Source organism: Cuculus canorus, chromosome 1, assembly GCF_017976375.1.
Source record: "Cuculus canorus isolate bCucCan1 chromosome 1, bCucCan1.pri, whole genome shotgun sequence".
Taxonomy (NCBI): Eukaryota; Metazoa; Chordata; class Aves; order Cuculiformes; family Cuculidae; genus Cuculus; species Cuculus canorus.
In genome coordinates, this window is record NC_071401.1 from 20,800,363 (window position 1) to 20,825,429 (window position 25,067).

The 25,067-nt window shown below is 44.9% G+C and overlaps 1 protein-coding gene across 2 annotated transcripts; it reads right to left on the reverse strand.

The window, feature by feature from the left end:
* Nucleotides 1-13,714: 13,714 nt before the first annotated feature.
* AMER2 (APC membrane recruitment protein 2) lies at nucleotides 13,715-24,390 on the reverse strand. 2 transcript variants are annotated; one of them, XM_054051338.1, is made up of 2 exons: nucleotides 23,659-24,390; nucleotides 13,716-23,481 (listed from the first exon to the last, which is right to left on the reverse strand). In XM_054051338.1, the coding sequence occupies exons 1-2, from the start codon at nucleotides 24,242-24,244 to the stop codon at nucleotides 22,625-22,627; spliced, it is 1,443 nt and encodes a 480-aa protein (XP_053907313.1). In that variant the 5' UTR covers nucleotides 24,245-24,390; the 3' UTR covers nucleotides 13,716-22,624. The 2 variants fall into 2 exon arrangements, with proteins under 2 accessions (XP_053907306.1, XP_053907313.1); XM_054051331.1 differs by having other exon boundaries at nucleotides 13,715-24,390.
* Between the last annotated feature and the right edge of the window lie 677 nt (nucleotides 24,391-25,067).

Genomic DNA, 25,067 nt, shown 5'->3' on the forward strand with positions numbered 1-25,067 from the left:
AGTTAATGTACTGACCCTGACGGACCTACTTCCGCAGCTTCCCCCCACCTCCTGTGACAGGACATAAAGGGCCAAATTCTGTCTGTGGGTACAGAATTGTATTACATCATTGAAATACTGTCGGTCTATGGTGTTCCTTTATAATGGAAATCAACAGATAATGACCAACCTTCCCTTATTTCTCCACTGGGGTTTTTTGTTTGTTTTCAGGCAATTCTACAGCCCCTGAGCCCTACCCAGGGCAGTCTGCCTACAGCCGCCTCACTGAGGCTCTTCACTGCCCCAAAATCAAATAAATGAAGACCTTTGATTCTATCTGGTACAGGTTGCCCAGGGAAGTTGTGGATGCCCCATCCCTGGAAGTGTTGAAGGCCAGGTTGGATGGGGCCTTGAGCAGCCTGATGGGAGGTGTTCTGCCCATGGCAGGGGGTTGGAATTAGATGATCTTTAAGGTCCCTTCCAACTCAAACCATTCTATGATTCTAATGGGTAAAAGAAAATTCCCAGACAAGGGCAACACTCTCAGAAGCCCTCAGAGATGACAGGAAAAAAAAAAAAAAAAAGAAAAAAAGAGAAAAAATGAGGTAGTTTGGAGAATAGTTGGACAAGAACGAGATAAGTTGACAAAAAATTTGGCCCAGCATGGACATTAGGTAAAATCTGTGCTCTGATAAGCCAAGTGCTTGGGGTAGCTCAAGAGAGTTGTGTTCTGTTGCATTTGCATTGCAATTAATTTCTAAGCATAACCCGCTGATTCAAGCAGACTCTTCTTGGGCAGACATAGCACTTTGGCTGGCTTACTAGCAGAGAAGAGGTAAATAGTTGCATTTCCTCTACCCAATGGCCTTCTCTTTCCACCCTCCCACCTCCTGCACCTGCATTACACCCTTGGCAATGGAGACAGCTGCCTGTAGCATGGCAGGGTGGCTTCCCTCATGCAAGATAGGAGCAGTCACAGCTCCACACAGCAGCTGGGCAGAGTAGTCATCACATCATGGTGCAGCACTTGGCCACCCCTGCAAACCCACCCATGAGGTGCTCTTGGCAGGGAGCCCAGCATGAAATCAGAGCTGCTCCCCAGGAAGAGGCTTGGACCCCTCGGAGCGCCTGTGCTACCTATTCCTTTGTGTGGCTTGCAAAGCTCAAACAGCCAGGTACCATTGTGGCAAATCATCCCATCCACTTCAGGCTAGACACCCCAAGGAATAACTGAAAAGTGTCATGAGTCATTCCAGACTGCTCCTCAACAGCAGCTGGAAGATAATGGCAACTGCATTAATTTAAAGCAAAACAAAACAAAACTCCGAAATAAGTTAAAAAAAAAACCCTAAACAAACAAAAGAGAAAAAAAAAGAGGGAAGATTCAGCTTGGAAGACTCAGCATCTTCCCAGGCTCGTGTTCAGTACTGGGAAAAAGCAGTAGTTCCTGATCCTAAACACGAAAGAAACTGTCTGGGACTGCTACCTGCCCACAGACCGCAGGAATGGGAATTTAGCCACCAAGCAAGCAGAAGAGCTCCAGACTGAGAAGGGTTTAACTAGATGAGCGTTTTGTTTCCACATCCAGAAATTCTGTTTCCCTACTGTGAAATTTATTATTAATTACCCACCACACCTCTTTCTGCAGCCTGTGCTCAACAGACTTTGAACTCCTCCCCACACCCCCATGGGATTTCTACCCCCTGGAAGATGCAGAGGGAATGGAGTGGGTCCAGGTGCAGGACTGGTGCAGAGCTCTGGCAGCAGGCGAAGTCAGTGGCCTCGCCAGGCTTCTGGGAAGAGTGTGCATCAGGGATCCAACCAGCTTAGCCAGGCGAGGAGACGGCAGCTTGCATGCAGGAGTTGTTCTGCCCACGTCTGCCATTCCTCCTGCTGTGCCAGCTGCCCAGGGTCAGCGCCTGGGGTTTGGCTCCTGGGCTCACCGGCTGCAGAGGAAGAAGTAAACATTGCCAAAACCATTCTCCCAGCACCTCTTCTTGGGCTATGGATGCAGCCAGCACTCTGCAGGGGCGCTTATTAAATGTCTTTCAGTGCTTCGATGTGTTGGACACACCAGCCATGAGTCAAAACAGTTTTATGTGAAAGGATATTTTCTGCCTTTGACAAGAGGGAGATGTAGTACCTTGTGTGCTCTTCTTCCTTGGTTCAGAGAGAGGAGTAGGAGCAGAGCTCAGCCCCAGAGCAGCCAGTGGGTGCCAGCAGCGCGGCAGGACAGTGTGACAGGGCGGTATGGTAGGGTAGCAGTGCATTTCATCTGCATGGCATCAGTGAGCAACCAGGCTAATTCTGCCTGCTCTGCCAGCAGGAAGGAGGCAGCAAAAACATGGTGTCAGAGCTGCAGCACCCCAGAGCCCCAAAGGCCCTGGCAAGGCCCCGGAGTGGTGATTTCAGGGATAGAAAAGCAGAGACAGCTCAGACTGCAGTAGAAATCCCTGCTGCAATCCTCTTGGTAGCACAAGTTTAAGTTTTCAAGAATAATCTGGAATTATCTCAAAAATTCAGTTGAAATGCATCATGACATAATAAGAGATGGGAAAACCACTAGACAGATGTAGACAAAGGTAGGAAGTAGGATATAAGACAAACCAGAGTTGTGTAGGTACAGATCTAAGGTTTACCACTCCAAGCTGTCACACAAGGCACAGTTATGCCAGGAGCTATAGTTGCCTCCTTCAGGTTGTCTGAGCTAGAAGCTTCTGTGACCAGCAGAGATTCTCCATGGACCACCTCCAGCCAGAGTTCTAATGCTGGTAAAGCGACTTAATCATACATCAGGATTGTAATAACTGGGTTTGTAGCCTTCACTTCTAATGCAGTTGCTCTTCAACGACTTGCAAGTTATGTGAATGGAGGCTTTAAGGAAAAAGGAAAAACAAGTTAGTTTGGCGAAAGTGAGAAATGAAAGTCCCAGCTGACAAAGAAAGCAAGCAGTAGATACCCCAGTTGCCTGTGTCTCTTGGATGGGGCAGGTAGTGTCAAGTTAAATAGGGATATGTTCTTATGCATGATATTATCAACCTTTTTGATCCAAAGTAAGTAGATTTGGCCTTTTCCAAGATGACAGTTTCAAGGTCTCCCACATGTTTCATGAGGGGTTCTGAGGTGTCCAGGAGAACTGAGATCTGCTGTAGAAAGAACTGTAATATCTCAGGTGACATTTGCGATTTCTGGCTGGGCTTTGGGTTACACATGATCAATCAGTAAACGAAAGATAAAATAGTTAGACTGAATTGCACCAGCTTGGGTGGTTGCTTGCACCTGCCTAGCCATGCGCGGGGAACTGCTTGGACAGACAGTGCTACCTGTAAAATCAGCAGTGAAACATTTAACTCAAGCTCCTTTAAATCAGCCATAGGTCTGAAGCGAAAAGAGCCTTATACAGAGACCAGATAATAATGTATGTGGCTGAAGGGTGTTGTAAACGATCCCCTGACATGGCTGAGTGATGCCTTCTCCTATAGTCTTAGGAATGCCAAAAAACTGGTGACAATATGTTCAGGGAGAGGGGTCTCTGGAGAAATATGGCAATGTTCTACATCATTTACATTTAGTACCGATGTTAAAGAAAAGAGCTATCAGAGAAGACTTCCCGAACCAGAGCACTGATTCCTCTTTAGATCTCTAGAGCAACTGCAGAGCTCCAGGGCATTGGGAAATGCCTCTCATCTCTCAAACAACTACATCTAATTCAGTCACAAACCTAATTTTCAGCAGCAGCAGAAGCTGTCCAGTTTTCCCTCTATCATGGGGCTTGGATGTGACTGCTACATTATGTCCAGGCACATATTTACCCAAACTGCTTGTGAGGGACAAGAGGGAAGTGACACATCAGAGGAGACACTGGCCTGTTTCCTCATGGATGAGCTGTTCCATGACAGCAGCATGAGCTGACAGGAGAGCACAGCACTGGAGATTAATTGCTTCTAATGAGCAGCACTGCAGCCCTCAAAAAGGACAAACTCAGGACTGCCTTAGAAATTACAGCAGTTTAACCCTCTGTGGTGTGCATCCCCTCACTGGAAGGCTTTTGGGCACCACATCCTCATGCCTGAAAGTGAGAAAGGATTTCTGAGAAGGTCTGTTACCCACAGCAAAATGAGAGGTGGAATCCCAGCCCAACTCACTCACGGGGAATGGCCACTGTGTGAAACATCAGACCCATCACAATCTCACAAACCCAGCAGAAATTTGTATAAACTCCCCTTTCAGGACAGCCTTATTTTCTAATCCTGATGCAATCTCTGTTCCCTGAGCAATTATCCTGCACTACTGCAGCACCTCTGCCAGCCAGGACTGCTCGCATCCCAGCGTAAATCAAGGGTAACTCCACAGACTGAGAGAAGTGCATGCTGGATTTATAAGGAGCTTGGGCTTGGGTATCTGCCATCTGGAACTGCTGCATGAAGTGACTTCCTCTCTCTCACTCCTTTTTTTCTTTTCCCTTTCCGTAGCTGTTTTTTTTGTCAGTACATCTTTCATAAAAAAAAGTAAAAAACAAAACCCAGAAACAGAGCATTCCCGTATCGTGGCAGTTGTCTGAGGTAGCCATGAAAATAGCAGCCAACACTGGGTAGCTCAGGGTTTAGATCAGGTCAGTGGCTCAAGTTCAGCCACCATTTCTCTTTAAGCAATTTCTGCAGGGTTCATCAAGTTTGCCATCGGGTCCATCAGGGTTTGTAAGGTCAGCGCACAAAAATGCACAAACTATTCCTGTGCCATCAGCCCACTGGAAAATCTCCTCTCAGCCTGCAGTGAAAGCAGGGAGAGGAGGCAGCATGGCTTCATACAGGCTGGAGGAAACCTTCAGGCCAGCAGGTATCAGATCCATCTGCAGTACCCCCAGTCCTGGCACAACTGTTCAGGCTGAGCTCAGCTGTCAAGAGCTGGTACCCCACCACCACGCAGAGCTGAGCCAGGGGAGATCCCTGCTGGGACAAAGGCTCCCGGACTGGAAGGACCAGGTTTTTCAGTGGCCATCCACTCTGGGACAGAATGGAGGGAGAAAAGCAAATAATCTGTAATTTTCACAAAATGAATATTTGTGGTTTCAGGTGAGCAGAGGAAAAACAAAGAGACTTGATCATTTGAGTTAAATCCAGGGAAATGTCTAAGATGGAAAAAGAAACTGGGGGGATGGTGGGAGGCAGCCATTGAGTTGTGACAATTTGGTGGAAAATCACTATGTTTTTTCCAGGCTGTTTTCATGTCAGAACTGACCTACTTTTTTAAATGCTAAAGAGGTGGGGGCACTACTGAGCAGCAGAAGAGCCAAGATATCCCAGGCTGTGCAGAACCATAGTTTGGTGGAATTTTTCTTGTTTCATCCAGACTGAACTTGTTGGGAAACTGTAGTTCATGGATCTTACTTTATCTTTAGGGATACAGGCAGCGGATCTTTTCTGAAGAGCAGAGGGTGAATGGGTGATAATAGGGAGCCCTGTGGATGGAGGCTGGGCACTCGACAGCTGGTTCTAGGCAGATGTCAGTCCCTTAGACTGGTGACAACAGGGCCCACTAATTAGGGCACCAAATCATTAACCACAGAAAATAGATCAATTTGCTTTGTGACATGAAAAAATAAGCCTTGAAGTTTTGTGCTGTGCTGTTTATTTGGATACGTTTACTTCCTCTCTGATCAAAGAAATGCTTTTCTAGAAATCCTCAAGCTACAAACTTCCCAAACAACTTCCCCCAATTCAACAGTTCCTCCACAAATTTTCCTAAGGATTTTGATCTTGAATAAGTGACTTGGGATTGTTGTTAATATTTTTCTGAAAACACAGGAGGGTGCTTTATTCCACCTGGTTGGTCTTGTACTCTGTCCACAGAATGACAGGAACTTTAGTTTAGCTATTTTTTATGGGTTTCTGCTCAACATACCCTAAATTGTATGAGCTAAAAAAGTATTCAATTCAGAATATTTATTTTTAAAATAATTTAAATTGCATTTAAATCATGAAACATGTAGAAATACAGATTTTACTTATTTTGTTACAAATATAGTTATCACCTTCAAACATAGATGAGAACAATATTTTAACCGATTTCAGTCCTTTGGTGTTGAAGTAATTTGACTCCAAGCTGTAATATATATATTTATAAAGTAATATAATTCTAAATTATTCTTTGCCTAAATAAAATTCTATATAAAACTACTCTTTTGAAATAGTCAACGTTGTTTCTCTAGCGATAAAACCTGCATATCATTTACTAGATCAGTTTACAGGCTGGTGCCTTTTTGTGTAAGAAATAGCTGCTCTAGAGCATCCTAAGCTCATACTTATTTTAGAAGGTGGTAGTAAAAAAACCCAGACTATTGCATACTGTAAGCTTCCTTAAATAATGCATCTTATAAGACAGGCTCCAAGAAAAGAACAGGAAAACCTTACATGCAAAAGAAGCTGTGTAACTGCTATCAGCTTGTTTTGGTTTGTTTTTTTATTTTTCTCCACCTATTACCAATAAAGAATGTGCTTTTAAGAAACTGCAGGCTAATGCATGGTCACGGGAAAATGTCCTCCTACAATAAACGAGAAGTCTCTCATTAGTAAAATGCTTGAGCGCTACTACAAGGCATTAGTGCAGCTGGCAGAGTTCCTGAGAAAAGAATTATTCATTGCCATGGTTACCCATGCTAGAAATATTACCCTCTGAAATCATTGTAAACAAAGATCTTTCCACAACGTGTAAAAATTCAAGTTCTCTAAGCAATTAAAGGAAATAACAAATTGTACAGAAGTTGAAGTTGTGCCTTGTAAGCAGTGTAGCTTCTATAATACTGGAGGGGTTTGAAAACCGTCTGCAAGAATCTGATTCTCTGCCAGCCTAAATGACTTGCGAAGCCCTTGTCCACCACCATTGAGCACAAGGTAAGAACCTAATGAGAGCGAGAGCACCTCAGCAGCATGTAAGTTCTTCTGCAGGTGGTAGGTCCTCATTGAGAGTACACTGTTAAAACCACACAGTGGAGTCTGATAATAGCTGCAGCAGAGGAAGAAAAGAGGTAGGAAGTTATCACATGTGTTCCTTGATGGAGCTCTTCCTATGAAGAGCACCATGGAGCTAATTTGCATCAGACCTTCAAATCATAGAGGCAGAACGGTCCCTGGAGCTAACATAAGCTTGGACAGAAACAGCAGCCACAGACTGGGCTCCTCTTCTGCACCCACACTTGTACAGCCAGAGCAGAAGATACTCCAACAAGTGATATTTGCACTGTGTAAACTCCCAGCGAGGAGGTGGGCTGGTTAACGCACAGACAGGCAGCAAGTGAGCTGGAGAAGCATGACTAACACAGGTGTCCTTTGGTCCTGCAAGTGCCTTTTCCACTTGAACACATTTCCTCCGGGTGGAATCAGTTTCTCCAGATGCCCATGCATTCTGTCTGGTCTGTCAGTGCTGCAAAACTACGGGGGCTGTGACTCTGGCACAGTACCAGCCTGGAGAGGCTCTCATCCAGTTGGGGGTCCACAGCACAGTACAAAGACATCTTAAATAATTCACACGCTTTTCACAGTTGAGAACTTGCTAGGCCGGTACCTCACCCTTCATAAAGGAAACTATCTCTTCATGGGAGTATCTAACAGGAAAAAAGGTGAGATGGGACTTCAAAGGAGCAGCATTCATGTGCACTGTCAGCAGCAGCAGCTTCACCAAACCTGCTGTGAGGAGGTGCCCAGAGCTGATTCAGGCCACTATGCACCATTTTGTGGCAGAACAAGCTGGTGCTGCTTCTTAGGAAGAAATCCCTCCATTTCTTCCATCACTCCTCCATCACCTCTCAACCCCAAGCCACCACACACAGAGTGAGGGCCTGTGTGTTCGCCCTCTCCCTGTTGGGACAGTACATGGTCCTAAAAATTCTTCAGGTTCACTGGGCTCCAGGCAGACACCCATGCACATCTGCTGTGGGACAAAGCATGGTGGGGGGCTGAAGAGGGATGGTTCCTGACCCCGGCAGGTTTCTCCACTATGGTCCTGGCAGTGCAGTTACAATTATAGAAAACATCTCTCTTGTTCAGGCTGGAGAAGAGGAAGCTTAGAGTGATCTCATCAATGTATATAAATACCTGAAGAGAGGACAGAGCCAGGCTCTTCTCAGTGGTGGGCAGCAAGAGGACCAGAGGCAATGAGCACAAGCAATGAGTATAAACAAAAACACAGGAGGTTCCCTCTGAACATCACACTTTTCTACCGTGAGGGTGACTGAGCACTGGCACAGTTTATCCAGAGTAGTCTCCATCCTCAAAAGCAACCTGGACATGGTCCTGGGCAACTGGTTCTAGATGGCCCTGTTTGAGCAGGAGAGTTGGACTAGATGACCTCAAGGTCTCTGCAACTCCATGTCTTTGTATGGAACAGCCCAAAGAGACACAAAGGAGGGGCCTCACCTAGGCAGGGGCCACACTCAGGCAGGTACGGGCTGGGCTGAGAAGCCCTCAGGACACTGCTTCAGGACCAAAACCAGTCACTGAAATAGAGCCCACAGCAAAACCTTTTTTAATTAACTAACATCTCTCCCACGGGTTATAAAATCTAATGAGCAGAACTTCGCATGGGGTGACTTACTGGAGAGAGAAGGCAGCAGCTTTCCTCTGCTGAGATGCTGCAGGTGGCGGCTGCTTGACACCCCAGCCACAGCAGCACCCAGCTCTCCAACACCGACCCCTGAAATGCAGGAGGAAATAAACGTGGCCAAGAACCAGTTAAAAACTACCAGAGCTTGACGCACCACGTGATTTGGAAAGAAACACTTTCTGAATTAGGTTTCCCAGTACCTCCATTTAATAATGGCACGTTCCTGTTGCCTGCCAGGCAGGAAGGGAAGGTGAAAGCCACGGTGGCACAGCCCAGCCAGCTCTGCCCAGAGCAAGACAAAAGCTGTGTCGGGTCAGCACCATCCCTAGTTCTGGCTGCTGGCTGAAGGCCTGAAGATACCTTTTGTCTCCAGACCAACATCCCTAAAAAAACCATTATTTTTCTCCTTTGTAAATGCGTGAGTTGTGTACGAGTAATGACACCATCTCAAACAACCTCATAGCAATATAATACACCTCAATGGAATGTTCTCTTACCTTCTTTTCCTTTTGAGCTGGCCCAGTTAAAAATAGACACCTAGTACCTAAAATTTCATCAGCATTTTCCTCTCATAAGGTGGGTTTTTTTCTTTCTCTCTTTTAGTGAAGTGTAATGAACGTGTGGAACTCATAGCCAGAAGACTGCTGGGAAAGGTTAGGTTGGACATTAGGAAAAGGTTCTTCCCCCAGAGGGTGGTAGGGCACTGGAACAGGCTCCCCAAGGAATTAGTCATGGCATCAAGACTGACAACATTCCAGAACCATTTGGACGATGCCCTCAGACACACAGTGTGAATGTTGGTGTTATCCTATGCAGGAACAGGAGCTGGACTCAATGATCTTTGTGGATCCTTTCCAACTCAGGATGTCCTATGAGTCTGTGAAAAGTTCACTAAAACTGAATATTTATGCAACTGGGAAACATTTATTCGGCAGTTACAAACCATACAAACTATTTTCATTGTAACAGAGACATATCACTACCTGAAGTTGCAAAGATACCTTTTCTGTGAAACAGAGGATCCATAATTAACCACAATAGCATCTTCATATGTCTTTGTAAAATATCTCCTCTGCTGGCAGTCACGGAGAGCAACACACTGATTTGTGAGGTGGGTCACCAGTTCAACCAATATATTAGTTCCCATGCTGCCCTTTTCCAGAACCATGCCACGATATCACTTTGCAAGGCTCAATGGCTGGCTCATCAAATCCCAAGGACAGCTGACTTCTGGCTGCACAGTGGGAGCATTGAATAATTACTGCTGTCATCCCTCCTGGAAAACTGGAAGTGATGGAGGAAGCAGATCATCCCTTTATGACTGGTATTACTTCCTACTCTAGTGTTTCTTCAATTAGTCTCACAAAGCCGGAGAGTCTGTGGCCATCAGCGGGTCAAAGCTGTACAGGACACAGCAGAAAGACCATCTGGAGGCAAGGCCATCCGAAGCTATGTCTAAGGACAGATACATCAAAAGGCTCAGAAATGGGAAAGAGGGCTGCTCCTTCCCTCTTCTCAACCAGATTATAGCCATATCTGCCCCGGGTGAGTCTGGGCAGGATGAGGGGAATGAGAGCACTGCTGTTGCACCATGGCCCTATTCATGTCTGAAATCACAGATAGTGGGTAATGTGTGAAGGACTTGACCACATTAAACCTTTCCTGTAGAAGGATCACGGGATCATGATCCCCGTTGAGAGGTGGAAAAAGTAAAGAGATGGAGTTTTTCACTGAGGACATGCATGAAAGGATATCACAACCTGACTCCAGTTCCTTGCCCTGTATTCTCCTCCTTTCCAAACTATGTTAAACAGCCCTATAACAGTGCTGGGAAGCCTCAAAAAGCCCTGCAGAAAAGCTCTAGGGAGGAAAGAGCAAGTTCAGTGATGCAGAACGAGACAACGAAACAAGCAGCCTGCAAATCTTAACAAAGTCATCCTTACCTCTGCTCAGCAGCTGGGGCAGAGGCTGTCACTGGCACACAAGAACATTAGCGATCCTCGCTGCACAGGGGCAGTTCTGCAGCAGGAAGGTCTGAAACAGCCACGGGAGCTGCAGGTTGGTAACCTCTTGGAGAAGCATTGCATCTCATGCTCCTGCACATCACCCAACTGGAGAAAAACAGATGTGACAAGATAACATTGAAATGAGATCCCAAGAGGGAAACAGAAATCAGGGAGCTTGTTAAGAAGCCCACTGCCATCTGGAAGGCAGCAAGAGGCACATATCTGTGAGAAAGTGGCATCCCTTGGGAAAGCCTGGGTGCCTGCAGCTGGCACAGCGAGATGAAAGGATGGAGACTAGCTGACAGGCCTGCCCTGGCCTGGAAATTGGATCAGAGGGTGAAGGGAGGGTTGGTTTTCATTTTCTCAAGACTTCAGGGTATGTAGCAGAACCTAAAATAATCACCTCGTTCTGATTGTTGTCCTTGGCAGGAACGGTAACTTTGTGACCCAAAGGGTTTAATTGAAGACACAAGGGGGGAAATGAGAGCACATTGGGCTCTTGGTTTGCTAATAGGAGTCTTTTGTGCTGTTTGTTGGTTCAAAGCCATCTCCTAGGCCTTAACCCTTTACTCCTTAGTTGCCATGAAAACATGAGGTCTCCCTTGACTATGCATTTTATTTTTCAGAGGTAAGAACTGTTCTTTTTGAGCTCTTGCTAAGCTCCAATCATTGGTGCTAAATCTGGGGCACAGACAGGGAAGAGGAAACCTATGCCGTGGTAACAGATGCCTTTGAATTAGTAACTGGTTTTCTAGTAACTGATATTTTCTGTAATTCAGCCCAGTGAACACCAGCTTCACATTGGCTTTCTCTTATGGAAACCAAGTACAAAAGGCTTTTGCTTTTGGTTAGTCATGTAAATCCTCCGATGAAGCCTATTCTAACAGAAGGGTAGTAAAAGGCTGTGCTATAAATAGTGCTGTGTGTTCGCCTGTGCTGAGGCAGAAATGTAAGGTCTCACAGCTCAGATTGAGGGCTTCGGTCATTTCAGAGCCAAGGGCTGACATTTGCCTTTACGCTTGTGCTCTGATGTCTGTTTTGTTTTCCAATACAGTCATGTATTTGAAATCCCTTTGAATACATGTTAAATCTTGAGAGAGAATCAAGATCCAGCATAGACAGGTTAACTTAACCATGTACTCTGGTCAAATCCTTTTTTTTTTCATAAAACTTGCAGATTTAAGGGTTTTCTTTCAGACCACAGGAAAAAAAAAGAAAACTAGCAAAATCAACTTCATGTAGTGATGACAGACAAATATTCTAAGCCCCTGAGAAAGCAGCGATAAGCAGCTCTGTGAAGGATGCAAGAACAGTTTCTGCAGTTGCTGCATATGAGCATTTCCTACTGATTTGAATCAAGCTGTTCAGATGCAGCGGCTGCATAATCAGACCCTAAATGTGGCACAATAATGACTGGGTATAGTCTAATTGAAAAGATCAGGATCTTAATTTGTTAACACAGAAAAAAAGACATCTATAAGTAGAAGAGTAGCAGGACTGATTTTTTCACTGTAAGTAATGAATTTTTGTTCATACTGTTATCTGTCAGTAAACAAAATCTATTGCTGCAGAATATGAAAGGTAGAAACTCAGAAAAAGGCAGATGTGGATGGAATACATCCCTGCTGTAAAGATATGCCAAGGCTAGTTGAATTCTTATCTGTGTCTATTTTTCCTTAAGAAATACTCATACTCTGTATGATCTCTTTGAAAGCAAAAAATACTACGATTCAAGGGAAAGGATTGAAAATAAGACTACTACTCACTCACAGTCCGTTGACTAGTTCATTAATCTTGCCAATATTCTTTATCAATTATTAGGAATCAAGAATATTCTCTTCTCTTTCTTGCTTGATAGATTCGCAGATTGGATGGAGTGTTCATCTTCAACAAAAGAGTCACAGGGAGATTTCCAGGTCATCACTCCTATTGCAAGCACTTTTCCAGTAAGGTAGCCATGAAAATCATGGAGATGGACTGTCAGGAATGACGGATCTTGGTTTTCATCAGGGAGGGACTATTAGATCAATATTAGAAAAGTAGCCTCTTCATCTTAAATTCAAGAAGAACATTTCAGCCAAGTCTCCTGGTTTCAGGAGACTTAATTTTTTTCTGTCACAGGAGACTTTTCAGATTTTTCTGTCACAGCTACTGTAGACTGGTTTTGTGGAAGGTGTTCACAGCTGCATCACACAGACCCGCAGTAGTCAAGATTCCTTGCTGTACTTTTGCCCTGTACTTCATTGCAACCCCTTTCATAGAAAGGTTTGGGTTGGAAGGGACTTTAAAGACCATCTAGTCCCAACCACAAAAGTGTTCCAACCCTTTGCCCCCAAAAATCCTAGTAGCTATGCTTGGACACAAGCAAGGTAATCACTAAGCAATCTTCCATGGCAGTGAATAATTTAAACTACAGCTCTTCTGCTTCCAGATACATAGGATAAAAGACATGAATGTGCAAAAGGGAACATAGGCTGAAAAGACATGAATGTAAAATTGCTTGTGTATTAAATCACTGGGAAAACATTTCTTCAGCCTCATTCCAGCTATTGGAAAGAGGGGTTATGCTTTTGTGAACAGAGGATGAATTTACGCTGTGTCACCAAGTCCCGCTACTTACTTGAGTAATGAGCTTTTCATACCTTTTGCTTTGTTGTTCCTTGAAAACTTTTGAGTAGATTTTGTTCCATTTCTTCTTCTATCTGGTTCAATTTCTTCCATGAACAAGTAGTGACATGGGAGAACCCTTAGCAAGGTAGTGCTACTTAGTTAACTGAAGTAGACACATAAGAGTTATAACCATACAGATGCAAATGCTTTATGCATCTTCTAAATGCAAGAAATTTAGAGAAAGTTGCAAAACAGAGGTTCTATTAAATGTCACTTCATAGTCATAACAGTCAAGTACCAGATTTAACGATGGGAAATGTAGCTTTCAGCAGACTGCATTTTCTAGCTGTCACACTGACACTGCAACTCCAAAGTCAGTTTGTGCCAAGAGAACCACCTTCCCTCCTGGCTTCCTGACCAGAACAACCAGGAAGCAAAGCTGATTTGAAAAACAAAATGAAACTCAGTCCATTTCCACTAAGGGATTTAAAGCGGAAGAAAGAAAGAAAGAAAAAAAAAAAAGAACATGCTGATGAAACAGAAGACCAGAAGAACAAAACTCTCTCATTTATGAAAGCCCTCCCCTAAGTAATGAATTTAGTCTAGTTATTCCATGATGTTATTAGTAAAATTGCTAAAGGCATTTTTACATAAAAATGAAAATGCACACATGCCCAAATATTCTCTTTTATGCTATTTTGGGGACACAATTCCCTAATGTCTTCTTTTGAAAAGCCTAGAATTTTCCAGTGCACTGAATAGATTGGCTCTATCTCTTGCTCAAACATCAAAAAGTAACCTTCAGGTTCATCCATGAAAAGTGACAACTGATTTTTATTAACTGTATTCATTATAACACATAATATGACAGTGGGAATATTTTTACTGTAAGATTTTTGAATGGAAGAAAAGTGCAGTTAGTCTGAGTTCCTTACATTCATTAGAAGCAAGACTATTGAAACCATCAACATGTACAATGACACATAAGCAAACACCAGAATCAGTGCCAATAAATACACAGAGTACCAAAATAAATATTTACAGAATTAAAAATATAATAAACACTGATTAGTATATCCTTGTGAACTGCCAGGGAAGAAAGACATCTATTGCTATCAGTTAGGTTGTGAATACTTTAAGAATACAGCGATTTGAGGAGACACATGCTCTCTGAAGTTTGTAGAGGTGGAAAGGAGCAGAGTGTGTCTAACAGTCTGTTATAAAAACACCCCCAGGAGTGTTGCGAGCTTTCACTAAGAAAAAGTTGGTGCACACAAACTCACCAGATTATTAGCAAATCATTTAGATAAGAAGAGCAGGGAGTTCTGGCTTTGCTCGCTCGTCATCTTGAATAGATCACATGCTACCTTACTGGAGGTGGCTGATATAAAAAATATGATGGGAAATTGTAATTAACAGTGACCTGTCAGTTATAACATGTCTTATAGAAACAGGTTAAGTGACTTCTAACAGGACACATCTGTCCATTTCTGCACTTAGGAAACCCTGGCAGCATCAGTTTGTCAGACGCAGTGCAGAGCAGTCCCTGCTGTTTCCCTCAGGCACACCATGTTATTTAAGCAGAGTTGGGCTGTGATGAAAGACTGACGCCATGCTGTGTTTTCTGGACTTATTGAATCTGTATTTTCCACCAAACACATTCATACCTCATCCCCCATTTCAACAGGGCCAGAAGCCTCAGCACTATAGCTTTTGTAAGACAGACTGCTGACAACCACAGGAAGGAAAATTCAGATGAGGCCAAATTATTGAATCTCCACTCAGTAACAACAACACTGCTAAAAGTAACAGCACTGTTAATAGATCGTCTGATTTCAGAGGGAATACTGGTGGATTGAGATACTGTCCAGCTGTTCCAATCTGTCCCATTACAGAGGGTTCACTTCTATTTTACACAAAGGCAACAGCTTTAGTCTTGCTCCCCCTTGAAAAGCAGGATAATATTGCTTTTATCAAGCCACATGCTGCAGAAAGTTAATTGCACTCTACCTAGGACTTGGTGGTGCTGCTGCACAGTGCGTCTTGCACTCCCTCTCCACTTCTCTTTGGGCTGCAAGGGTGCAGCCAGCCCTCATCACCCTGCCAAGGGCTTGGGTCTTCACATACCCCTGGAAAAATCATAGAATCATAGAATAGTTTGGGTTGGAAGAGACCTTAAAGATCATCCAGTTCCAACTCCCCTGCCATGGGCCCGGACATCCCACTAGACCAGGCTGCCCAAGGCTCCATCCAACCTGGCCTTGAACACCTCCAGGGATGGGGCATGGGTGAGGATGGAAGAGCAGTGAGATGCCACTGGTTCGTTGCTGGGCTACAAAGGATTTGTGGAAGTCTTTGTGCTAAAACTGCCTTCAGAAACGAAGGCACTGGGCACTGCTCAGCTGTTGATGAGAGCAGTCACACTGTATTCAACCAGCAGGAGCACTGACTTCAGCACATCTGGACTCACACAACTGGGCTCCCAACTCAGTGTCACACAACAATCTGAGCATCGATGCAAGAAAAGAAGAGCCAGATTTTATAAGCATATGTTTAACCCTCTTTTTCGACAAGGACCAGAGGTTCAGCCCTTGCTTTCATTCCACCTCCCAGCCACCCTGTCAATCCATCCACTCCAGCACAGCACCACCACCTTGGCTTTTCCTGCTGCTGTCCAGTCTGACAGACAGCTCCATATGGAGAGCTCTCGCACCCCTCTGCTGGGACCACATGGCACGGTCAGACTGCAAATTATCCCAGTGACAGTGCCCTGCTCCCCAGTCCTCGAGATGCAGGTGAGTTGGGACTGACCTTCCCTTTTGCAGCCACTAAACAAGATGTGTAGCTTTTACATTTTAAGCTCAGGCTTAATTCAAAGCAGATGTAGCCAATTTTCTTTTACAAGCACATCATGTTCAAAGCATCGAATGCATCTACATAAAAAACCCATGGAAACAACCTGATACTGAAATAACAACTGTTCTGATGCAACATCATCTAAAATAACAAAAACCTGTTACAGATCTTACCATTCTGTCCCTACATACTGTTCTTCCTAAACACACACTTAAAATGTGGCTGTGTAATAATTGAAGAAAGGCATCATTAGTTACTGTATCAAAAAACATGAACAAGACACAATAAGCAGGGGGTTTAGTGCTCTGGAAAGGATCTGGTCCTGCTTTTGCTGTCACAAGTTAAATTAGGGTAGGCAGTGATTGTGTTAGCTGTAATTTAAACACGCTGAGCACTGGAGTTATGTGAGGGAGTGGCTGCTAGTTAAGAAGGAAAAACAATAGGAAGACATGCTTTGCATTCAGATCAGTGAAAATACTACTACAGTAATATAAAAGACTGCACAATCACCTGAATAATGTTCATCTTTAAAAAAAAAGGAAGACTTATTTAAGAAACACTTACTATCTCTTTAAGATTAGAGATTAAGGACCTTCATCAGTTCTTACTGGAGTCAGTGGAGGCTTTGCCACAGCACAACTGGACCTTGGAGTGGGATTGTCAGGTTGGCAAATGCCAGCTTTCTAACATTGAGGCCATACATGGATTAGCTGCTATTGCAGAGCACTGCTCGGATGTGATGTTAACATAGGCAAAGCAATCTTCTTTCAGCCATTGCTACAACAAGCCTTTCGGCCTCCTTGCCCAGTGACGTACATAACCTTTTCCACTCTCCGCTACAACTTTGGTTCTATTTATTTAAATACGTATGGGAAGGAAAAAGAAAAGCAGTTTTTACCAAAGATAAAGAAAATCTGGGCACAGATTCCATAACAAACAGCTTCTAAGTTTTCCTACAAGAGTGACATGCTTCCCTGATAGATTTGCTAAATTGTCCACAACAGGAATGTAGAGGGATACGTTCTACTCTATGCAAAATATCACTCACCCACATGTATGAGATTACACAGCACAGATCTCCATTTTACCTATCTTTGCCAATTGTTCTGAAGGCAAATTATTTTTTTCAAGACCAAGAAGTAGGAGCAAAGGCCTCCAGAAGAACACACTAGCAGCAGCTCGTCTTTACCAGTGCTGGAAGGCTAGATCAAAAACCCTGGTTTCCCAAGCAACAGCAGTATGGCTGAGAGGGAATGAGGGACATAGAGAGGAAAATAAAAGGGAGCCCCAGGCAATAGTACTCACTGTTTTGGATGGAGAAGGCCTCTAAGGCAAGAAGAGCTTTAACAACCTGCTTTTGCAGGAATAAAGGCCCACAGGATGTGGCTTGAGTGATTACAGCTCGTATTTCTTCGCATATGACAATTTCTTCAATTTTTCTCCACATGAAATGGATCTAGCAAACACCGCACCAGCCCCAACCATTCCTAGCCAAGATGTTCACAATGAAGAGATGTGAGCTAATGATGAGATAAAACATTCCCTTAATTTTAATTCCCTTAAAAATAAGCTGTCTGTTGAACACAAACAGCAAGACAGATTCAGATACCTCATGCTCACAGTAAACAACGCATTGACTCAGACAAGGGAATCCCATCATCCCATCCTTCAATGGAAGAGGAAGGTTGTTTAGTGGGGACCAGTCCCAGGCCACTGAAGAAAACTGACAGTGTATTCTCAGCACTGAATCTTGGAAGAGTCAGTTGTTGTGCAATTCATGCTCAGACACGTGGGATTATGTCATCGTAATGCAAACATAAACAAAGCAAAAGCAAAAAAAAACCCCAAAGCAACAAAACAAAGGAAAAGCAAAATAAAATAAAAAAATACCTGCAGAAGCTGTCACATGTAAATGCTGCAAAGATTCATTCCTGCAGCATCTTTGAGTCAGTGTCAATTTGTTTTTCCAAGACAGAAGCCTCAACCTTTCATATCAATAACTGTGAGAATACATTTTCAGGCAGTCTTGCTCCGAGTCCCCCATTATGGCTGTTAGATAACCATCTGCCTTGTAAGTGGGTATTGTTACTGTGAACTGTCTCTTTCATACCATTATGTTACTGAAAAGCCTTTCCTGAAAGTAGTCCATTAGAGAAGGGGAAAAAAACCCTCCAAGCACAGAGATGTAGTAGAATCAATGGCTCCCTCTGATCTGCAAACTCTGTCAGTACTACAAATTTAAGAAATAACTAGGTTTTGCTTTGCTAAGCAAAGCCTGTTAATTTGGCTCATCTGCACTTACAGCATCTTATTGAAAATACCATCTGTATCAGAGGTTTTGAAGACTTTGGTGCAATATTCGCTTAGCTTAGATAAATAATTTAGTAAGATTCATTAAAAAATAATCAGTGAATTAATTTTCATAGTGTACATCTATGCATGTAATTTTTAAAATTCATTCCTCTACTACCCTGAAACAGCGGTGAGGATATTCACAGTGGATGAAGAAAATGCTGGTGATTGATGGAATAAAACTGCACATAGATTTTTCTTATTCTAATCATGGAATTTCTCCTGAAATCTATCACGTGTTTGAGTCCTGTTACTGTCAAGAGCAAAATCTATATGCACTACAGGGAAAATAAGAACCTTTACGTCTGTTGCAGGCCACACATACAGTAGAGGAAACTTAACTCCTACCATGACAAAATAAGTCCACAAAAACATCATTTCATGCTACTGAAAGAAAATCTTTTGTGCTCATATATAGGACAGGAATGTATACCACTTCAATCACTGTAGATAGCTATAAAATGCTACACAATGCATAGAAACACCCTAAGAACATACAAAATTTACCAGCAGTGACCTGTAAGTGCAAAGGGTAAGTATAACTAAATGCAAAGTCCTGATCTATAAAATCTTTTATGAATGACAATAACTGATAATTACAAAGCATCATTCAGACCACAAAATACCAAACAAAACAAACAAAGAACAACATACTTAAAAAAATCAAAATGATGACAGCATTGGGAACGTTATTTCGGGACTCAGAACACCGTTACTACCTTGACACCTACCAAAGCTAAGGAAAATATATGTTTAAACAGGGTAACATAAATAAAAATGCAATCCACCACAGAATGCCTCAGGACTATAACCTCTTCATGTCTCAGCCTTTAAGTACAGCGAGGCATTAACTGCTCGTTCCTAGGCACCTCACAGTATTTTACAGGGATCTTTCAGGAATTAAACACAGATCTAAAGAAAGCCTTTGAAGGTCCTTCCAATGATTGTTTTAGACATTGTGGGGATTTATACAAATATATTTCTATGAAAATTGAAAGCCCTAGTAAATATTGTCTATTACCTTTCAAAATAAAAAACATAGATGGCTTAAAGACAAAAGTGAGTTGAAAACACTGACGCCCTACTACAAGCTACTTTTCATTTTCCTTTTAAGGATATGATTGTCCTTAAAATACGTACATAGTGAGGAGCCAAAGGAACCACCAAGAGATTTGCAAAATGTACTTAACACTGGGTATGCGACAGAAAGCTGGAGAGAGTGACTGGGGAGCACCTGGCCTTGGCAGGCAGCACAGCCGCCCTCCCACGGGCTCAGCTGCCAGCCCTGGGCTTCCTGCTCCACACCAGGGGTTAGCACTGAGGAGGAAGCCCCCACCGGCATGCAGAGGATGGAGGAAAAATGGGGCAGAAAACAAAGGAGAGAGAGAAAAAGGAAGGGAAGCCACGGTATTTTAATGATGATTTGCATTAGTCATTACGTGAGAGGGAGCTAGTCTACTGTCACTCTATTGGTTTCTTGATACAGACATGCCACAATGCAAACAAAACACGTATGATGAATAATTTGCCACATACGAGTCCTGTAGAGATGGTAGCTGGTATCTTCTAGAGGTTATAAAGATGCACCACTCCTACTATCTGTACTCAGTGCTTCCAGTTTTAATCGTACTACCCCAAGGTCACCACATCCTCCTTCCCTCTCAACTTCCAGTACCCTATAGAATCTCTCTGCCCGATTAGTCTTTAAAACAAAATGAGGAATTATGAATTTTCTGCAGAGTTGTCATGCAAGGAAAGATGTGACTCTTACAGTCAAACAAAACCAAAATAACAGAAAAAGGAATGTTAGGTTTAGGGCCAAAGACCGGGATAATATTCCGTGTTCTGTACATTCATCCTTTTGAGGGTATTTCAGCTTCAGCTTTCTAAAATGCACAAGCAGGGTCAGGCCAAATGCAAATCCCTTTCTCAGGCAAAGGAAATCGTCGCCAGCATGTTTTGAGACAGATCTGTAACACATCCCCTCAGCCTGTGCATGGGAGCATGCATGCATGGCTGCGCTCACACGAGTGCGAGCGTGCACGGGTGTGCATCTTCAGCCTGGTGCACGTACCCTTGGAGGAGGAGCGTCCTGACTACACATGCATATGTACAACACATCTGTGTGAGCAGGCATGTAGAAAACCACATACATATACACTAGGAAGAAAACATATAAAATAATTCTCTTTGAAGTGTATTAAGGTTCTTACTCAAACCACGACAACAGGGACTGATGGGGAAAACTAGTGCTTTCTCCCTATTCACTGGGGCGTTGCAGTCTGGTATTAAATTCCACAGCAATTTCAGAACTAGATGACAATTTTACCTTTGTGACTATAAGGTCGTTCCCCCAGCGAACCACACATACACATATATACAATTCTTATTATGGTATTTCCTGGCTTTTATGGTTTATCTACAACCTTAATATCCTTCAAATGTATAGTCTGTATATTTATTTTCCTTTTTTTCTTTCAGGTTAAGAGACAATAAAACCAACTGCTATGTAAGCTCAGACCCATTAGCTTCAATGATGTGAATTTAGGATTCTCTGCATAATATAGACGTGTATATTTTTTAAATGTATATTATTTTTCAGATACACTGGAGCATATATTTTATACTAACTGTGGTCTGATGATTAAATACTTATATCAAAATATTTTGTAAATACATAACATTTACCTTTAGACTTCAGTGATTTTTTGAGCTTTTTCAGTGTATCACAAAAATATGTCCTCAGGCACATTAAAACCCTATTAAATTCCTCTGAAATGTTGTCTATGCCCATGTGCAGTAGCCACTACTCAAAAAAGTCCTGGCCATTAATACATTTCTCATAAGATCTAAGCTCATCAGACCATTTTATGTACCACTAGCTTACCATATTTCCTCTCTCTTAAAGTAAAACTATTCTGACATTATTAAGAATGAAAATAAAAAGCAACAGGAACCCAAACTTTCTTTAAATAGTCAAAAACTAATTTTATATATTTTTAAAAATAATAATTAAAAACCATTTCTTTCCTGGGTTCCTTCTCCGTAAGGTTTAAGCCCAGAGCAACTGTGTCTAAACCCCTGAAAATAGAGGTTTGCAGTGGCAATGCTGTCAGAACCTCAGCTCTGACACGTGGAATGTGCCACTGAAATAAAATCAGCACTTCAGACTTACTTATCTAGAGATGCACGAGCCCATACAAAACAGTTTTGTTCTAATTTAAGGTACTTACACAAAGTTCTACCATTTTAGAACTGTAAAATTATCTACCTATAAAAACTAAATCTTGCTTAAACTCTAGATAATACAGACAAGTGATTTTTTTTCTTTTTATAAAAAATCTGTACCATTGAGTAAATCTGCTAAAATATGTATATATTTACACATGGCGAGCAAGTTATTGTATAAATGTGAACAGTGTGTATATATTGGCATTAAGTAAAATGTTTCCCTGAACCTCATTGTACGCATTATCAGACAAGTATTGATGTAAACATCTGAACCTACATCAGGTGCCTCTGTTATCCATTTACATTAGACCAGATTAAAACCAACCAGACAGACAGAAGAACAAAAATACGTTTTCCTGTTAGACAAGTCCACCTAACTCCTCAGTGAGCTACTGCACACAAGTCAATCAAATCTGCTGCTGAGCAGCGCCCTTGTTCCTACAGAAGGTAAAATATCTGTTAGGTTGGTTGTTTTTTGCTTGGCTCTTTTTCCAACATCTTGTTTGAGCCACCACCATTTTTGGAGCCAGGTGCCCATCCTCTGCTCCTCCCTCCCAAAATGACTAACAGCTAAGTGTATTGGAGAACCTCGTGTCACTAAGACAACTGTATTGGAGAACCTTGTGACGCTCCTTATACAACTCTGTTCCCTTGAAGAACTCATGGCACTGCTTTGTGTGAGGAAAGATGCTCATTTAGGTTCATAATCCAAGTCCTGCTTCCAAAAAGGCATGTAAAAATGAACGTCCCCAGTGTTTAGTGCTGCAGAAAAAAGATACAAATGTAAAAAAAAGTGCTTGAAAAGAAGTCGACTTTTCATATTCAGCCATACAGTCTAGTAGGAAGGGGTTCAGAAGTGCAGACCCATGGAATATATCGCAGTAAGCCAGTTAGGTGTCTTTCTTCAGGTGATGCAAAACTAATTCATTATCTGTGGTCTCACACGCAGACTTTCACACCCTCAACTTGCTGTCCGTCCTGATCTTATTCAACTACTTCTTGGCACTGTCCTGGTACGCAGCAGCTTTCACTGTTGTCCCTGCTAAGCCCCTGTTACTGACACGGCGTACGAGCACTTTAGAGACAGGGATTTTTGTTCTGTGCATCTCGCTTTTGGCCAAGTGATGGTGTGTGACATGATGGCTGTTACTGGTGTCCATACCATGGCTGGGAGGATGCGATGAAAGGTGTTTAATGCTGATGGGTATCTTGGAGTCCTTCACAGTGCTCGAGGGTGTTTTCAGCGAGCACGTGGTCGTTATTGGAGACACGGGCTTGGAGCGTGGTGTGCAGGTGACCACTTCCTCCACTGGTGCCCCTGGCGGGTTCTCATCTGGTTCAGCGTAGAGGTCATAGAGAGCATCCCCACTATAGCTGTCCCTGGGAATGGTCTCCTTCTGGATGCTCGCGGAACCATCTTCCTCGGGACCGGGAGTGGTGGAATCCCAATAGCCCTCATCGCTGTTCGGCACGCCTTCCTGCTGCTCCTTCTCCCTGCCCTTCTGCTCCTCTTTGTGGCTGAGGTGGATGGGGATCTGGTGGAGTCCACCACTTTTCACCGCCACCTTGTTCTGGGCCCCCTCGGTTCCTCGGTTCTCCTTCAACCCCTCGGGCTTCTTTTCTTCCGCCTGGGTCTCCTCGGTCTGCGACAGCATCTCCCAGAACTCCTGCAGGCAGGTGTCGTCCACCTGGTCGGGGCTGGCCATCTCCTCCCCTCCTCCCTGGTAGGCCACCACGGTGGGACGCTTCTTGGCGGCCCCCAGCCTGCCGGCCGCGGGGAGGCTCTTCTCGCAGCCGCCACTCCGCCCGCCCGCATCCTCCTCGTGGTCCGCAATAATGTCCCCGCAGCCTGTAAGAGAGTCAAAGCTTTTCAGTGAAGTCACGTCAGCAAACATCAAACAAATACGATCAGCGGACGGCTCGGAGGGTGGATCGACAGAGGAGGAAGGGTCGGGGGCGGCCGCCGGCTCTTGAGCGCGGTCGCGTTGCGGTTCGACAGGGGGGTTAGTGGCTACCGGAACGTCACCTGTTAGCGGCGCCTCGGGGTCCCGCCCGGGACCCGCCTCGGGCCGCTCCTCGCCGCAGGGCTTCGGCGGCTCCTCCTTGATGCACTCCAGGCTGGCGGTCAGCGACCCGGGCATGATGAGCCCGGGCGGGCTCTCCGAGACTTCCCCGCGCTCCTCCTTGCCGGTTTTGTCCTTCCTGTGCCACCGCACGCTGCCGAAGATGCTCCTCAGCCCTTTCTTTTGTCTGCCGCCGGGGCGCCGCTCCGCGCCCTCCGCCTTCCCGTTCTTCCTCAGCAGCGAGAAGAAGCTGTGCGACTTGGCCACGGGACCGGGGCCGCCCGGGGCGCCCCGAGCCGGCGCGGGTTCGTCCTTGCCGCCGGCCTCCATTGCCGCTTCGGCCAAGCCGTCGTGCGTGCGGCTCCGCACCATCCCCGCCGCGCCGCCGCCCTTCGCCTCCTCCCCGCCGCCCCTGCTCCTCACCCCGAAGATGCTCGGCATGGCGCCGCCGCCTTTCCTCCTCTTGAACAGCTTGAAGGCGGTTTTGTTGATCCTGCCCGCGGGCTGCTCGGTGGCGGGGGGCTCGGCACAGCCGCAGCGCGAGTCCATCGCGGCGCGCGGCGCGATCGCTCACTGACAGCCGCGCCGCCGCCCGCCCGTCTCCATGGCGACACGGGAGGGAGGGATAAAGCCGCTTTTTCCTCCGCCGCTTCGCCTGCCTGCGGAGGGAATCGACCCGAGCCGCGCCTCCGCCCCTTCCCCGAACGCCCTTATGTAACTTAACCCCTCGCCTCCCGCCGCCCAGCGCCCCCTCTTCGCCGCTCCCACCGCGAACCGGGGCGCTCAGCCTTTATATACGAGAGGGGTTTAGCGCCGCTCCCAGGTTCCTTTCCACGGCGCTGAGGGATCGAACCCCCGCGCTGCGGAGTGCGGCGAGGAGGGACCGCGGGGGGCGGGACGCGCTGCCGGGGTCACGCGGCGCGAGGGACACGCAGATCAAACCGGGGGGGTGCGAGTACCGGGGCGGAGGGGAGGGACGCCGGCATCACTCCCCCTTCTCGCATCCCGGCTCCCACCTCACCGGGATGTCTAGGAACATGCGACACCCAGATGGAATCTGGGAGGTACAGACCAGCAGGTTGCAGGGAGGTGGTTCTGCCCCTGCACTCGGCACTGGTGAGACCGCACCTTGAATCCTGTGTTCAGTTCTGGGCCTCTCACTCCAAGAAGGATGTTGAGGCTCTGGAGCGTGTCCAGAGAAGAGCAACAAAGCTGTTGACGGGGCTGGAGAACAAGTCTTATGAGGAGCAGCTGAGGGAACTGGAGTTGTTTAGCCTGGAGAAGAGGAGGCTGAGGGGAGACCTTATTGCTCTCTACAACTGCCTGAAAGGAGGTTGTGGAGAGGAGGGAGCTGGCCTCTTCTCCCAAGTGA